Below are 18,137 nucleotides of genomic sequence, written 5' to 3'. Positions count from 1 at the left end.
AAAAGGAGCAATAGATGGCAAAGGGCAATGTTTCATAAAAAAGCTCGCTACTGGAGCAATTACATAAGAGGGGAAAACAAAACAAAGCCTAGCCTATTCCCGGAGTCAATCAGAGCCATCCTCGAATTCTTCGGGGAACGTCGCCCTTCTCGAAGCGTCCTCAGCTTCGGCGGCTTTGGTGACGTCCGATGCAAGATCGAAATCGCGACGTTGGAGTTCGGTAAGAACTTCAAGCCGGGCCTGACACTTCGCATATTCGGCTAACATTCTTGACTGCTGGTTGGCCGCATCAGCATCGGCCCTATATTGGGCCACCAGATCGTTGGCAGTCTCCTCGCCTTGGGAAACTTTAGCCTCAGCTTCCTGAAATCGATTGGTCCATAGCTCAATTTCAAGGACTCGAGCCTCGTTGGCCAACTTCAAGTCCGCAACCTCTTTCCGAAGGGAAGTCTTCTCCGACTCCAACTGTTGCACCCGGGCTTCCAGTTCGGCTTTGTTCTCATCAAGTTCGGCTCTGCTCTCGTCAAGCTCGGCCTTAACCCGATTAAGCTCGGCTTGCACCCCCCTTAGCTTATAACCAAGCTCTTTCTTCGCTTCCTCCAGCCGGATAGCACAGGACGCGTGCTCTTTGTTCAAAAGGTCTTATCCGGTCCGGCTTTCTAGCAGCTTTTCTTCAAGGACCCGGCGCCCCTCTCGCTCCGTCTCCATTTTGTCCTTGATCCGGAGGAACATCGAGTGATATAGCACCGATGCCTGCAAAGAAAAAGTCTAAAGAGTCAGTACTGAATCACAAGGCAAAAATATTAGAAATAAAGGAAGAAGCAAGTACCTTGAGCTGCGCCTGTTGGGCTTCGTTGAAAAGGCATGTCCAATCTACAGCCTCGGTTGCAGCCCGGTCTTCCTCCGTCATCAGGTGATGAAGATAGCTTGCAACCCCGACCGGGGGCCCCAGAGCCCGGACGTCTTTGGGGATAGCAAAAGATACTATCCTGTTACAGTCCGGGTCCAGGCTCGGAGCTGGAAACCTATCGACAAGCTTGTTGACGGCCGAAGTCCCACTTGATTCGGCCTGAGGGTCTTTCCGGGGGGTTTCGAGCCCGAAAGTGTTGGCGGAGGGTACCCCATCAAAAAAGGTCTCGAAGCTACCTCCCATCATCTGGATGTCGTCCGGCAGCTGCCCCCAAGTCGAGGAAGACGGGGGGGACGTAACCGGGTGATCGGTACCCGGGGACGCCCGCGCAGGGGCCGAGGGTTCACTAGCATCCTCAACCCTCACGTCCTCGGGAGGAGCCTCAGCTGGATCGACCACCGGCTCGGGGTCCGGTCGAATGGATCGATGGCGGACGAGCTCCGGCTGCTCCTCATCGTCATCCTCTTTGTCATCCTCTTCCTCGGAGGACAAGACGATTTGGCTTTTTGGTTTGCGGGCGGCCCTTTTTGTCCGCTTAGTCTTCCTTTGAGGCTCGTCCGTACCGGACTCCCAGGGCCTTTTATTTTCTCCCGGAACCGGAAGGGGGCATAGTATTGAAGACCTCATCTCCGCGTCCTTGGGCAAGCCTGCAAAACACGAGGGTTATGATGCATTCCCGATATACAAGAAAAAATGCGTTAACTTGGTGCGCTACCGGTCAAAAAGAAGGCTTACCATGGTTTTTCACCTCCCACCGACCTTTGGAGATTTCCTTCCAGTTTCGCTCCGAATATGGCCGCTGGGCCACTATCTTGTTTACCCAGCCGGCCAGATCCTTGACGGCAGCTGGAGTTTGGGTCACCGCTGCACAAGAAAAGGGGGTTTCAGGAAGAAGTTGAGGAAAACACACTCTAAAAGATGAACAGTGAGAAAATACTTACGTTTGAGGTTCCACCTCTCCGGAAATGGCATGCAATCAGCCGGAATCAGGTCGGACGTCCTGATCCGGACAAACCTGCTCATCCAGCCTCGATCTTTGTCTTCATCGATGCTGGAGAATGGGGGTTTGCTAGCCCGGCGGGCCAGTTTTATTAATCCCCCTCGAAATATTCGAGGGCTGTATAGTCGAAGAAGATGGTCGAGGGTAAAGGGAAAATCGCCCTCGACTCTCTCAACAAAAAACCGAAAGAGATATACGATCCGCCACATCGAGGGGTGGATCTGACCTAAGGTCACCTCGTACCGCCGGCAGAACTCCACTATAATGGGTTCTAAGGGGCCTAAGGTGAAGGGATATGTATATACACTAAGATACCCTTCAACGTGAGTCATAATCGACTCGTCACGGGAAGGGGCGACCAGGTCTTTCCCTTCCCATCTACATTCAGCCCTCACCCGGTCTAGGCAACCGGGAGTGATTAGGCTGATATACTCCGATGCCGGTTCGCCGCGACCCGGGACCGATGATGGGTTTTCAACCTGGAAGTCGGCAGATACCGAGCAACCAGTCGGTGTGAAAGCTTTCAATGGGGGTTCTGGCGCAGGTTCATCAGATCTAGCGGGGCTCGCAGACGAGCTTGGTCTAGAAGGAACACTTTGTGAAGTTTTCGCCATTTCTTGAAGCTTTACGAAGAGATGAAAAGAAAATACAACCAACGCAAAATTTGAGAAAGATAAGAAATGTTGAACCTGGAAGGGTCGTTTATACTTTTCCCATGAGGCGGCGACACGAATCGCGAAGTTACAGACACGAAGCGACAGATAATTAAGAGAAGCATTAAATGCCTGCAGCAGACGTGGTCAGAGCACTCGATGGCTTTTTCAGCTGGCGTATGGCCATACGTCACGGGCATCACGTCACCGATCATATCGTTTATTATCATTACTCTCTAATAAACGAGGGGACTATCTGTATTGGGTGATACCCTTTTTGCTTGAGCCCGACCGGGTTGGGTCCGGTCCGGGGCAGGTCGGGGCCATCGAACCCGACCTGGATGCAAGGTAGAACGACGGCCACGTCAACAACCGAGGTCGAGTCATTTCGAGACCGTTGCAGAGCTCGATATGAGTCACCACCGGATGGAGAAACACACAAGGTCGGAAGCCGGACTCGTAACGGATAACCAAGCGTCGCCGGATATCTCGCCCAAACGTGATTTTCTCAACCACTTCAGGCCATTAAGGCGTAATTACAGGGATCCACGATGTAATTAATTTACCTACCTTATTTTTACCCTTAATCAGAATGTATAAAAGGGGAGAAGACCCCATAAAGAGGGGATCGGAAACCATTACACTACAGTACCATCTCTCTCAATTCTTGTACGCTATCAAGCACAATTGTTCTAAGCAATATTATATTCTGCGATTATTTACTTTAACAGCAATTGTTGAGTCTTTATCTTTTATTTTCCTCAATCCAAACCTTTTGTATCTTTTAGTTCACGGATCCTTAAAACCCCATATAAATTCAATTGTTATCCGGATTCCAGGGTAAACAGTTTTCTTGCACTACTGCTTCTTTATGCAAGTCAAATTAATGTTCTAATTATATTATTACAGGTAAGAAAGAAAAGCTTTTAATATATTTATGAAAGAGATAATGAAAAGCTAGAATTGTGGGGTTGTAAAAATATTTAGGAACAAAAATATGGAAGGAATTAATTATTCTAACCATGATTAGGGCCTTACTTTAGTCAATTCCAACTTAGCATTATTAACTGGACTAGCAGCCATTTAGGATATAAACTTTTAATAGCCTCATTTTATTTTTATTACTCGATTTAAATAATTACCACCCCTACTTTACTTTTTTTTTTTTTTTTTTTTCGGATCTCCACTTTCCCCCCAAAAAAACTAGCGCTCACCCCCATCCTCCTCCTCGCTCTGCATCGCCTCCCTCGTTCTTCAAAAAAGTGATAGGCTACTCTTCTTTATTTTTTTTCTTTCTCTTTCGCCTCTCTTTTCCTTCCTCCCATTCACCCATTTCTTTGCTTCTTTTTTCTCGGCCTCAAACCCAATTGCTCTTTCTCTTTCTCTATCTACGGTCCACTGGTTTTCTAGGTGGTGTAACTGGATTTTTTTTTTGCTTTTTTTTTCGACGGTGACTACTGAAAATATGCGTTACTCCTATTTACGAATTCTTACAGCGGATGCATTTTTTGGTTGAAGTAATGTCATGTACAGGGGGAGGCTCTGGGTCTGTTGTTTGCATATTAAGCGTATAACTTGGGTGTAATAAGTGTATAATCAATGTATACAATGATTATATACGGCTTATGCAGTAATTATGCATCAATTCTACGCTGTATACTAAGTGTATAATGTGTGTAAGCTAGTGTGTAATGGATTCAGACTATGGTAGATATGAACTTTGAGAGACTCTCTAAATAAAAATATTTCTCGTGGATTTTATAATTTTATGGTATATTTGTATATGTCATTTTACCCATTTCACCAATGGCAAAGTAATTTTTGAAGAACCAAAATCTTTTGGGTTCTGGCTTCAATGGCAGAACGAAGAAAAAGCTAGAAATACTGTTTTATACGAAAGCCTTTTGAAGTGATGGAAGTTTTTGAAGAATTCTTAAATGACAGAGAAAGAAAGAAGCATGCAGGAGAATTTTGGGTAAAGTGTTTTGATTGAATTTAAGGTTAAATCAGTAACTATGAGAGATAATAGCTTTGTGGCATTAGCCAGAGTTACTAGGACATAGGTCAAAATTGCTTTTGAAATTTGGTTGGTTAAGTTGTTTTTTTTTTTGTTTTTAAATTTGGATTTACTAACGGCAGTTAGAAATGTTTACGGCTATTTATAGTGAATCAAAATTTATGGCTAGGCGGGTGTAACCAAAAGTATTTGGGTGGCAAAATAGAGATAATGAGAAATTGAGAGGAGTCTCATCCTTTTGATCTGATCTAGGTCTTTTTGTTAAAATATCCAATTCCCTGAAGTTGCACATGTTATAAATTCTCTTCCTTAAGATCAATGAAAGTGATACTTACCAAAATTTAGTGGAAGTGATTAAAAATTCTCCTTTTTAATGCAAATTGGATTATATTAAGCAAAAATCTAATAAGAAATTCGTCACGACCACGGACAACAAAGTACTTTTTTTAATTACTTGGTATTCAAAAATTACTAGTTCACACTAATCAACACTTGAATCATGTATGGCCTATTTTAGGAGGAAACGCTTCCTACTAGGTATTTCTTCATTCACATAGCTCGAACCTGAGACTTAAACATTGAGGGATTTCATTTATACCGCCAAATTCCTTCATGCTGATAGCAAAGTATTAAACATTCAAAAATGTTTGTATCCTAAATTATTAAACCCAGAAGTAACAAAAGGTTAAAATATACATTTTATCATAATGTAACAAAAGGAAACTAGTTTATATCCTCATAACATCATAGGCGGATCCACCTCCTTGACAAGACGTGGAACTGCACCTACTGTATTGATAAAAAAAAAATAACCACTTTTAAAACTGCTCTATAAAACATGGTCATAACTGGCTAAAGTTGCACTAATTTTTATGTTGTGGCCATGTATTAAAGAGAAACCTTAAGAGTGATTATTTGTGCAAATGGACAGGATATTAAAGACTACACTTTTGGCCAATGGGTCATTATTGGGGCAAGTGCACAGATAGCCATTCTTAAGGATGCTGTTAACAAATTAGCCACTACTTATTTTATACTAAAAAATTTAAACTAAAAATATTAACTTCAGGATAATTTATGACATTTTTGTCCAGAAAAATTAAACTGAAAAACTAAAATTTAGAACATACTGGCTAATTCCTAAATAGCAGCCCTTTAAAGTGGCTACCTGATGTCATTTCTACGTCATTATTTGGGCTCTGTAGCACTCAAATTCCGCAAAGGAACACATTCGTTGCTTCAAACAGGACATGCACTTGGGCCTTGCTGGATCTAGTTTGGGCTGGACCTATATGCCATAAAATGGAAACATTTTTTTATCCGAAAATGGAAACATTATTAAGTATTTTTTTTTTTTTTTGAAAAAAATTGTATGGTATGACAACACATAAAGAAAATTGGTAATATTTTAGCCTTATATTAGGTTTGGCAAAGATAACCCCACAAAATTGGCATCAAATAGCCAAATCCTGAATAACCCTAGTTTCTTATTATTCTCGCTCCCCGTATTTTTTCTTCTCTCTCCCCATATTTTTTCTCCAAGTTTCTTCTTCAATCATTTTGTCTCTTCTTCTTCGATTTAGTAAATTTTCTTCTTCAATCTGAATTTGGAAGGGCATGTGTTCTTTGATAATGTTTGGGAAGTTGTAATGGTTGAAGAATGCATTTTTCTAAGAAGTTTAGAGCTTCTCATCACAACGGCAATTCTAAAAAAAAATTGTTTTTTATCTAGTTTTCTTCTTCTCTTCATCCGATTGTTGCTTTGTTCGATTTGATTTGTATCTCTTTGGCAGACTCCAATTTTCTTCTTCGTCTTCTTCCCTATTCTTTTTTAATTGTTAAAAAGAAAATATGTGTATTTTCAGGTGGTGTATATCTATGTATATCATCATGGTTGAATACATTTTTCTAGGAAGTTTAGAACTTCTCATCACGACGGCAACTCTGTGAAAAGATTTGTTTCTTATCTAGTTTTCTTCTTGTCTTCATCCGATTGTTGCGTTGTTCCTCCTCCTCCTCCTCCTTCTTTTTTTAATTGTTAAAAAGAAAATATGTCTGTTTGAGGTGGTGTATATCTATGTATATCATCATGTGTATCCGTATGTATATCATGTTGTATATCGTGATATACAATGTTAGATAAGGCAATAAAATGTTAATTGGAATCAAATCGTCCTAACTAATTCTAAAAGAATGAAATTAATTCTGAATAAACTTACTTCAATTTTTTTTATTGATCAAAGAAGGAAAATAATTTTTTGATGTAACAGGTTTAGAGAAAGTTTTAAAATATAAAAATAATAAGTATAATTATAGGAGTAAATAACATTTTCATATAAAAAGAAAGAAAATAAATTTTGATATACATTCGGTGTGTTATACACCGCGATATACAAATAATATAATTATTTTTATTGTGGTATACATTGATAAAAAGGCAACAATAAATGTTAAATAACTATATTTCATATTTTAGATATACAAGAAGGAAAATAAAATTTTAATATACATGTTGATGTACACAAGGAATAAAAAAAGTTGTGATATACACATTATTATTGTGATATACATTTATTGGCTATTTGATGCTAATATCTATAACTAGGGCTATTTTCTGCTAATTATATGAGTATGTTGTCACACTATGCCAAAATCTTTTTTTTTTTCTTTTCTTTTCCTTCTTTTTTATTTAAACTCATGTCCCTTCCATGATATACAAACATATGATATCAGAAAAAGATTTAGTATAAGTTTGATTCTCCAATGATCAATAATCTCGACATAAAAAGCCTATTACTACTTAATTATTCGACATACTGGCATCAACAGGTATATAATATTCATTCACCACAGTCTCAATAGAAATCAATAATAAACCAATAATTAACGGTAAGTAAAATATTAATTACAGGACAAGGACGCTTATGTTCTTTAACCTAACTAAAATTAGTTACAACAACCAACTTAATGAGATTGTTCCATCATTTAATATCCATACATATCACAGTAACACCACATAAATATATACTTCTCATGTATTTTTGATGCATTACGGAAGCTACCATAATTAGAAACTTCATTGGTAGCTCAAAATTGCACCTACTCATTAAAAATGTCACGAGAATTCGTCTAATATTACTCCAAAAGAATAAAACTATTTAAGTTTCCACCAAATATTGGTTGCTTGTCCACTTCTTTTAAAAGTGGTAAAGACATAAATAGACATATTTTTGGGCAAGAAATGGCTAAAATGAATTAACCATTACAAATACAATATCTTGGGGGATTTGCAGCTGTACCCTATATTTATGCCACCTTTTAACCTCTACCATATTTTTAAAAACTATTTATTTCTTAGCCAACTAACAAAAAATCCGTAATAATATGACCATTATACCCCTTCCAAAACATATAAAAGATGCATCACGCATAAATCAATTTACGGTTCTCCTCCATCACTCCGTCTCTCCTCAGATCGCCTCTCGCAAACCAGATTTGAACCAGATTCAAATTTCAAATTCAAAATTACAAAATACATTGTGAGTATTCAAATTCATCTTCAGAATTCAAAATAGTTTTTGAAACTGATTGATTTGATGATATATGTTTTCTGATTGATTTCATGATTCATCTTCACTGATATGCTGAATTTGCATTCTAAATCTGATTCACGTTGAATTCTAACATTCTAATCCGACAAATTCAAATATGCTGAAGTTTTCCACTACATAATATGTGGAAATTTTTGGTTTGTTTGCTAAACAAGCTGAGTTTTTACATATGCTGAAGTATTTGTCTTGTAGTTTAATCAAGCTGAAGTTATTTAGTACATATGTAAAAACTTTAAGAAAACGAGCTGAAACATAGCTGCACTGTGCAAAAATAAAACATAAATTAAAATTTAATATTGCACAAAAACTTCAACATAAAGTGCTGAAGTTTTTTAATTAATCTTTAAAAACTTCAGCTGAACGAGCTGAAGTTTTCTTCCTACACTGGATAAAAATAAAAACATAAATTATAATTTAATATTGAACAAAACCTTCAGCATGGGATGCTGAAGTTTTTAGTTCATCTTTAAAAACTTCAGCAGAACGAGCTGAAGCTTTCCTCCTACATTACGTAAAAATAAAAAATAAATTAAAATTTAATATTGAACAAAAACTTCAGCATGGGATGTGCCGAAGTTATTAAGTTCATTTCTAAAAATTTCAGCACCTAACAAGCTGAAGTTTTTGTCTTGGATTAATTAATTTTGTCGTACAGCTTTTTCAAATAACTTCACCCCATTGTGCAGAAGTTACTTAGTTCATTTCTAAAAACTTCAGCACTTAGTAAGCTGAAGTTTTTGTCCTGGATTCATTAATTTTGTAATACAGATTTTTCAAAAATTCAGCCCATTATGCTGAAGTTAGTTAGTTCATTCTAAAAACTTCAGCATTTAATAAGCTGAAGTTTTTGTCTTGGATTCATTAATTTTGTCATACAGATTTTTCAAAAACTTCAGCATTTGATAAGCTTTTTAAAAAACTTCAGCAGAAACGTAAAACTTTTTCAAAAACTTCAGCATGGGATGCTGAAGATTTTTAGTCATCTTTAAAAACTTCAGCAGAACCAGCATGGCATGCTGAAGTTTTTTAGTTTATCTTAAAAAACTTTAGCAGAACGAGCTGAAGTTTTCCTCCTACACTATTTTTATTAATTTTTTTTTGAAAAAACATCATACCAAATAATGCTTATGTTTCGGAATATAAAACATTTTTCATATAAAAATATGCTGATGTTTTTTAGTTCATTTGCTAAAATATGCTTAATATTTTGTCCTGCAATATGTAATTTTCGGATAAGTTTTTGTTAATTCCTCAGTTATTTTTTAAGTTTAAAAAGGATTAATATAAAAAGAAAAATGCACAAAAACATTAATACAAAAATATCATTTTTCATTACATAAAATAAAATATAAATTAAAATTGTAATTATTTAATTCATTCTTGAAAACTTCAGCAAAAGGAGCTGGAGTTTTCCTCCTGCACTTTGTATTTTATTATGATTTTTTGGAAATACTTCATACAAAAAATGCTTAATTTTCGGATGAGTTTTTTTTTTTAAAATCTGTTGTAGTTATTTAGTTCATCTCCTCTGTCATTTCTCGAGTTTGAATAGAATTAATATTAAAAAAAAACGCACAAAAAACTTAACTGAAAAACAGAACTTTTCATTAAAAAAAATAAAAAGATAACTTAAAATTACATAAAAAAACAAATAACATAATAATCCTTTATCTAAAAGGATTATACTAAAAAAAACTAATCGTCATCATCATCGTCGTCATTGTCAGATGGACGAGCATCTTCATCAGCAAGATTATCAAATTTCACAAACATCTCAAGCATAACAAGCTTGGTGTTGATTTCTTCAAGCTCCCTGTCATACTTTTCTATGAACTCATCCAGTTAGAGCTCAAAAGCCTCAATTATGTCTTGCTTAATCTCGTCAACTATTTGCCTTATTACAACATCTATTTTTCTTCTTTTTGTATTTTATCTGGTAAAATATATGTGTTTCAGTGAATAAACTCACAAGGCATAGCGCACTTATATAGGCGAAAAAAACTTCTCCATGGTATATTTAAAGGCATAGAGGAATTCTAAACGTCTAATAAAAATAGTGCATGAACGTGATAGGAATGTAATTATTACACTAACACATAACCCAAAGAAAAATAATTACTACTTTAATTATTTCTATACTATACAATTAATGCACTCTAAAAACTTCAAACATACTGAAGTTTTTTTAGTTCATTTGCTAAAACTTCAGCCCAATGTGCTGAAGTTTTTTAGTTCATTTCTGAAAACTTCAGCAGCTAATAAACTGAAGTTTTTGTCCTGGATTAATTAGTTTGTCGTACAGATTTTTCAAATAACTTCAGCCCATTGTGCTGAAGTTACTTAGTACATTTCTAAAAACTTCAGCACTTAGTAAGCTGAAGTTTTTGTCCTCGATTCATTAATTTTGTAATACAGATTTTTCAAAAACTTCAGCCCATTGTGCTGAAGTTAGTTAGTTCATTTCTAAAAACTTCAGCACCTAGTAAGCTGAAGTTTTTGTCCTGGATTCATTAATTTTGTCATACAGATTTTTCAAAAAGCTTCAGCAGAAGATGCTGAAGTGATTTAGTTCACTTGTAAAAACTTCAGGACAAACAACCTAAAAGTTTTCCGGCTGCACTATGTAATTTTCTCCTCCATGCTGAAGTTAAATTTAGTTTATGCTTAAGTCTTGTCCTGGTTTAATCACCTTCTTCATCAGCTTTTTTCGAAAAACTTCACTATCAACAAGCTGAAATGTTCTACTATATTTGCTCAACTTCAGCTTCATAATTAAATTCTTCTGTTCACTTTCCTAATACTTGGCACTAAACATGCTTCTGCGGGATGGGTTCGATTTGCGTTGTTATTACTTTCAATGGGAGGTGGACTCTTGATTTCAAATACTTGGATCATGATACAAAAATTCTTCTGCTTAATAAGAAAGTATCATTCAATACTTTCCTGAAGAAAATTAGTGAAGTTACAAATATTGATTCAAGCAGAAATTCACTAAAGGTGTGGTTTGATATCAAACTAAATACAAGCAAAGGAATGCTTGTAACTTCAGATGAAGAACTCAGTGCCTGTATACATTTGCTTACAACTGATTCAGCCTACAAGAATTGCCATTTCGTCGTCGAAAAAATACAACATCCAGAATCTGCAGCATTCAAACAATCTCTTGCATATACAATAGATTCAGAACCATTTGCTGGTTATCAACATGAACTAGGATAGCCAATAATGGCACTAGAGAACGAGAAACAACCTTCTAACATTACAGCTGCTTCAGAATACACAATGCTGCAACAATTACCCGCTCCTCCAATACATTCATATCAGTTTGTCGATGACCAAGAAGAAGAAGGACAACTAATAATGCAAATTGACAACCAACACACAATCCAACAAAGTTTTTTGTTACCTTCTACAATGATAAGCAACAACAAAAATGAAGTAAGCATGGAGCTTATACCGATAACATCAGATAGAATTGAAGATATTGTTGAAACTTCTAGTGCTTCTCAGAAATCAAGAAAAAGAGAGAGGAAAAAGCTGAAAGAATCTCTACCATGTAAAATACTTAGGCACGATGCGTTGCCTGAGGAAGTAAGAGTTGGATCAATTTTTTGAGAACAAACAAAACATGACTAAATTTTTCTACAGCTCGGAGATAAACCAGAAAGTTGAATTCACTGCTGTTAGATCATGTTCAAAGAGATACGAGCCGAAATGCATCGTGGAGAAATGTGGTTGGAATGTACGTGCTACCAGAATAAAAAATTCCACACTATTCAGGGTGATAAAATATCATAACAACCATGAATGCTCGGTTGATGCAAGAAAATCAGATCAGACGCATGCTACATCAAATTTTATAAGTGAACAAATTATAGAACATGTTCGAGACAAAAAGATAGAGGTTACACCCGCCTTTGTAGAAAATGAAATGAAAAAGAAATTTGGAATTGACATTGGTTATCACAAGGCATGGCGCGCTATTCAAAAAGCTGTTGCTTGCATAAGGGGAACACCGGAAGAGAACTACCAGATTCTTCCTTCATACCTATATATGATGGTGCAAAAAAACTCAGGAACGTACACAAGCATAAAAAGAGATGAGCAGAATAGGTAAGCAAAACAATACTAACCATAAGCCTGAAGTTTCAAATGTTCCTATTTGCAAAACTTCACACCTTATGATTTATTTTTTTGTGTTTTACTATACAGATTTGCTTACATGTTCTTTGCTCCTGCGGCATCAATAGCTGGTTGGTCCTACTGTAGACCCGTTATTGCAGTAGATGCAACGTTTTTAAAGTCAAAATATCGTGGTGTTCTATTTATTACTGTATCAAAGGATGCCAACAATCAAATCTTTCCTCTATCTTTTGGTGTAGCAGAGTTAGAAAACAATGAGGCATACATTTGGTTCTTCGGGCAAATGAGAAAAGCAATTCGAGCCCGTCGTGAACTGGTTTTCTTGTCAGATAGAAACCAATTGATCGCATAGAAAAGTTTATCCTAAAGCTCACCATGGTATCTGCCTCTATCACTTTGAGAAAAATTTAAAGCAAAGACATGCGAAAGCCACGGTAATAAATTTTTTTCAAAGTGCTGCAAGGTCATACAAACGTGAAGATTTTAATCAGTTAATGTCCCAACTCAAAAGTGTTGACAAGAAAACATACAATTACATAATGGAAGAGCCTCCAGAGAGATGGGCTCGATCGTGGTTCCCACGACGACGTTATGATATGCTAACAACAACAACGTAGAATCAATGAATTCCATTTTACTAAAAGTGAGAGAGATGCCTATTTTAAGAATGTTAGATTTTATCCAAAAAAAGTTGGGAGAGTGTTTTTACGAACGGAGAAAAAAAGCAAATGAAACTTTTCACAGGGTATCAATATGGGCAGAAGAAGAGATGACTAAGAAGATGGACTTGGCTTGCAAAATGTTTGTGAGTATATTTATTAACTTCAGCTTTTTTATATCTGTTGCAGTGATTTACTGCTTACATTTAAAAACTTCATACTTTTTCTTTTTGAAGCAACAATACACTAATATAGTTTATCTTAATTTTTTGTTCCTTCTTAGGTGTTCAACCTTGATTCAATGTTGTTTAGAACAAATAGTGAAGGAATCGAATTCATTGTGGACTTAAAGAAGAGAACTTGTGACTGCTTGGAATTCCAACTTGATGAATTGCCCTGTCCACATGGAATTGCTGCTATTAATAAGAGATATTTGCAGAAATCTGATTACTGCTCAAATTGGTATTCAAAGGAAACATGGTTGAAAACATACGAAGGACATGTGAATACCGTGGGAGATAAAAAATTATGGGATATTCCACAAAATGTAGAATCTGAGATCACAAAACCTCCCGATGTAGAGATTTTACAAGGAAGAAGACAAAAGAAGAGGCATATCTCTGCGACTGAATCAGTACCATTGAAGTCTACCAAATGCAGTCGATGCAGACATGTTGGGCGTAACAGAACAACTTGCTTGTCTTCTCCAACACCTCATTCATATTCCAAGAAACACACTGAAAAATACTCCAACCTTCAACAATCCTTGGTCTGAATTTAGACTTTCATTATTGTATGAAATATTTGAAATGTGATTTTTTTCATAGGAATAAAAAAAGAAGCTCTTGGACTATTTTATATACTGCTAAAGTACAAATCCCTCATTTTTGTTACGCAGGCTTAAAGGTTTGGTTGCATTTTAAAAAAGTATGCAATGACTTCAACGAGAAAACACTTCAGGTTACAGTATGTGAAATACATATCCTTAACAAACACACACACATACACACACACACATACGCGTACAGCACACAAAAGAGATGAGGATGAGAATTATATTGATACAGAAAGAGATGAGGACAACACACAAAAGAAACACATGTACAAACAAACACTTCAGCATCTTTAGGCTGAAGTTATAGGAAATGAACTTAATAACTTCAGCATATTCTCTAATAAATATGCTGAAGTAAACAAAAAAGTACATCATAAAAACATTAAAAAAAAAGCATTACAAAAACTAAGCATCATCACCATCATCAGAACAGTACTCCTCAATTTCTCGAAATATCTCATCATCATCAGTATCGGAGATAACTATAGGGCACTCGGGCAAAAGACCACAGAGTCTAACGAGATCAATCTTCAACTTGTTGAATTCATCATGCAACTGACTTTGTTCAACTATTACTCTGTCCATAAGAGAAAGAAGAGTCTCCAGGTTGTTTTGCAGCTTGGCATAGTCGTCCCCGATGGAAAACTTAAAACTATCAAACTGCTGCACGACCTTGTCGAACGAGGTTTAATAACCTCCACAACTACGTTCCAGGTTAAGCCTGTTCTGGAATGATTCATTGGCAAAAAACTGTGGTTTGATTCTCTCCCAATCAGCCTTTATTTGATCCCACAAATGCATAAGATTAGACATCGACACGTTATTGTACGACTCACACTTCAAACTCTCCCACTTCTGCATAATTTCATCCATTGCAGGCTTCCGACTTCCGCTTGCACCAGACATTCTTTCTTTCACAAAAGCTAAAAGGCTAAGTATGAATATAAATTTAAAGAAATATGATAGAACTCTATGAATGACTATGAAATTTTCAAGTGAAGACATTGTTAATATAGCCAAAGAGTGCACCTAATCAATTTAATATCTATAAATATAAAAGTAATTTTTCAGGTATTTTTACTATTTTACGTTCAGAGAAACCGAATGAAATAAGATAAGTAGGTGGTAAAATGCAAACCACTGAAGTTATTTAGTGCATTTCTTAATACTTCGGCAAAATAAGCTGAAGTTTTTGTTGTCGTGGATTCAATAGTTTTGTCATAAAAAGATTTTCAAAAAACTTCAGCAGTAGGTGCTGAAGTTATTTAGTTGATTTCAAAAAACTTCAGCAGAAACTCCTGAAGTTTTTGTCTTGGATTTAAGAGTTTTGTCGTAAAGCTTTTTCAAAAAACTTCAGCAGAACATGCTGAAGTTATTTAGTGCATTTCTAAAAACTTCAGCAGAATAAGCTGAAGTTTTTGGTCGTGGATTCAATAGTTTTGTCCTAAAAAGCTTTTTCAAAAAACTTCAGCAGTAGGCGCTGAAGTTATTTAGTTGATTTCTAAAACCTTCAGGAGAAACAGCTGAAGTTTTTGTCCTAGATTCAATAGTTTTGTTGTAAATCTTTTTCAAAAAACTTCAGCAAAAGATGCTGTAGTTATTTAGTTCATTTCCGAAAACTTCAGCACCTAACAAGCTGAAGTTTTTGTCCTGGATTCAATAGTTTTTTTCGTAAAGCTTTTTCAAAAACTTCAGCAGACTGTGCTGAAGTTATTTAGTGCATTTTTAAAAACTTCAACACTTGATAAGCTGAAGTTTTTGTCCTGCAGTTGAAACTTTTGTTATGACTTTTAACCAAAACTTCAGTTTAAAAAATAGAAGTTATTTACTTCATGATGAATTTCAACAAAAATATACTTAAAATTCATGAAAAAAGACACAAACATATTTGATTCGACCCAAGTCAACTAAAAAACTAATTAATGCGAATAAAACAAAAGTTTAAAATACAGACATCACATAATTTACACAAATTAATGTATATTCACAAAATCCAATTATGTTTTCACTTACATCCTTGAAAAAAAAAGAAAAAATTTATTTTTAGTTTACAAGTTATTCTCTATCCAAAAACTTCACAGACTGTCTTCATATTCTCCATAGTCATGTCCTCGTTGCTCATCTGGGGTTTCATAACCGCTATCTTGTTACCACTTTCCATGAGTCCAAAGATATGAAGCCAATTCTCTGTTGAATACCAATGCATGCCTTTGGTTATAGAACTCTAAAATTCGCTTCCAACTGAACATTACTACTATGATCTTTTTAGGAACTCCCTTCTTCTTTCATAAGAAAAAAATAAGAAAATGTTGGCAAAGACATGCTTACTGGTGTGCAGCTGAGAATTCGTGGGAAGCAAAGATAATGAAGAAGAAGTCCAAAATACTTCATATGTGACGGAGAGTGGCCACATCAAAAACTCGAGCTCCAAGACAATTTGCTCTTTTTACTAAAAGTTAGACTTATCAACTAGTAAAAAGAGCAAATTGTCCTGGAGCTCGAGTATTTGATCTGGCCACTCTCCTTCACATATGAAGTATTTCGACTTTTCCTTCATTATCTTTGCTTCCAATGAACTCCCTGCTACACCCAATAAACATGTCTTTTGTGACGACCCAAAGGGTCCTCACCTGTTTTCCTATTCATTTCGTGCTTCCGAGGCCTTGAAAACCTCATTTTTAGTCTTCTCGATTTGCGTGCGCAGTCCGGGCGTGTAGCCGGAAATCCTAAATGTGAAATTCTGTGAAAAATGCTAAAATTTGGTATTAAAATGAATAAGTTTGACTTTGGTCAACATTTTGGGTAAACAGACCCAGACCCGTGATTTGACGGTCCCGGTGGGTCCGTAGAAAAAAATATGGGACTCGGGCGAATGCCCGAAAGTGAATTCAGAGGTCCCAAGCCCGAGAAATGAATTTTTGAGTAAAATTATTTTCTGAAATTATTAAGGAAAATTGAAATGAAAATCGATTAGAACATGTTGGTATCGGGCCAGTATTTTGGTTCCGGCACCCGATACAGGTCTTATATGTGATTTAAGATATTTCTGTGAAGTTTGGTTGAAATCGGACGTCGTTTGACGTGTTTCGGACTATAAGTTCTAAGTTTGAAAGTTTATGAAGTTTGAAGAAAAACTATTGATTTTGAGGTTTGATTCATTGTTTTTAATGTTATCTTGGCGATTTGATCGCACGGTTAAGTTCGTAGGATGTTGTTGAGTTAGTGTATGTGTTTGGTTAGGAGCCCCAAGGGCTCGGGTGTGTTTCGGAGGTGTTTCGGGATGGTTTTTGACTTAGGGAAAGTGCAGGTTTGCTTCAACTGTTGCAGAACTTATTTTCTTCTTTGCGTTCGCGATGTAACCCACGCGTTCGTGAAGCTTCAGCTTCATCCTTCTTCGCGTTCGCGTCAGCATCCTCGCGATCGCATAGCGTTAATTGATCCTGGGGGACTTTGCCAAATTTCCCTCTTCGCGTTCGCATACCATCACTCGCGAACGCGTAGTATTTCAACCTCCTCCATCGCGTTCGCGTACGTGTCCACGCGTTCGCGTAGGCTTAAATCCTGGACCCCCAGCCTTTTCTCTTTGCGTTCGCGTACTTCCCCACCGCGAACACGATGGTCAGTTAAGTCAACCCTTCGCGAAAGCGACTCCCTTTCCGCGAACGCGAAGGGCAATTTTGCCCAGTTATATTTTTAAGTTTCAGAACAGTGTAGTCGCGAAATTTTCATAAAAACATCCGAGTTTCTTCTTCTCCAAGGTCTTTAGGCATCCATTGAAGCTTCCTTTCATCAAGACCTCTTGGTTTAGTAAATCCCAACTCGTTTTCTTCATTTTCCATCATTATTTATTGAATTCCTAAGCTTAAATCATGTAATTTAGGGTAGAAATTGGGGGAAATGGGTAGAACTAGGGCTTTTTACTTTTTCTTGATTTAGACCTCATTTTGGGGTCGAATTTGAGAATAAATTATACATTCGGGCTCGTGGGTGAATGGGGGATTTGTTTTTGGTCCGAACCTCGTGTTTCGACCAAGCGGGCCCGGGGGCGATTTTGGGATTTTTGGGAAGAAAGCTTGGAAATCTATAATTAGACATTGGGTTCGATTTGTTTAGCATATATTGATATTATGAAGTCATTATTGTATAGATTTGATTGAGTTGGAGCCGAATTCGAGAGGGAAAACGGTCTGGATTGATTTGGCCGTGGAAGTTGAGGTAAGTGTTCGGTCTAACCTTAGCTTGAGGGATTAGGAGTCGAGTCATATTTGCTACTTGTTTTGGTACTGTGTACGACGTATAGGCATGGTTA

At 36.6% G+C, this 18,137-nt stretch overlaps 1 protein-coding gene across 1 annotated transcript; it reads right to left on the bottom strand.

The window, feature by feature from the left end:
• Positions 1 to 642: 642 nt before the first annotated feature.
• Positions 643 to 1,676, bottom strand: LOC109206028. The gene is made up of 3 exons (XM_019368792.1): positions 1,646 to 1,676; positions 830 to 1,557; positions 643 to 753 (listed from the first exon to the last, which is right to left on the bottom strand). Exons 2-3 carry the CDS (start codon positions 1,535 to 1,537, stop codon positions 643 to 645), a joined length of 819 nt encoding a protein of 272 aa, XP_019224337.1. The 5' UTR covers positions 1,538 to 1,557; positions 1,646 to 1,676.
• Positions 1,677 to 18,137: the final 16,461 nt, after the last annotated feature.

The sequence above is a fragment of the Nicotiana attenuata genome, unplaced genomic scaffold, assembly GCF_001879085.1.
Source record: "Nicotiana attenuata strain UT unplaced genomic scaffold, NIATTr2, whole genome shotgun sequence".
NCBI lineage: Eukaryota > Viridiplantae > Streptophyta > Magnoliopsida > Solanales > Solanaceae > Nicotiana > Nicotiana attenuata.
Note: the sequence above shows the minus strand (reverse complement) of the source record. Positions and strands in the feature narration are given on the sequence as shown.

Coding starts and splice junctions, on each gene's coding strand:
- LOC109206028 (XM_019368792.1), bottom strand. CDS start 1,537: ATGAGGTCTTCAATACTATGCCCCCTTCCGGTTCCGGGAGAAAATAAA. Junction 754..829: donor CCCAACAGGCGCAGCTCAAG/GTACTTGCTTCT, acceptor TTTTCTTTGCAG/GCATCGGTGCTATATCACTC.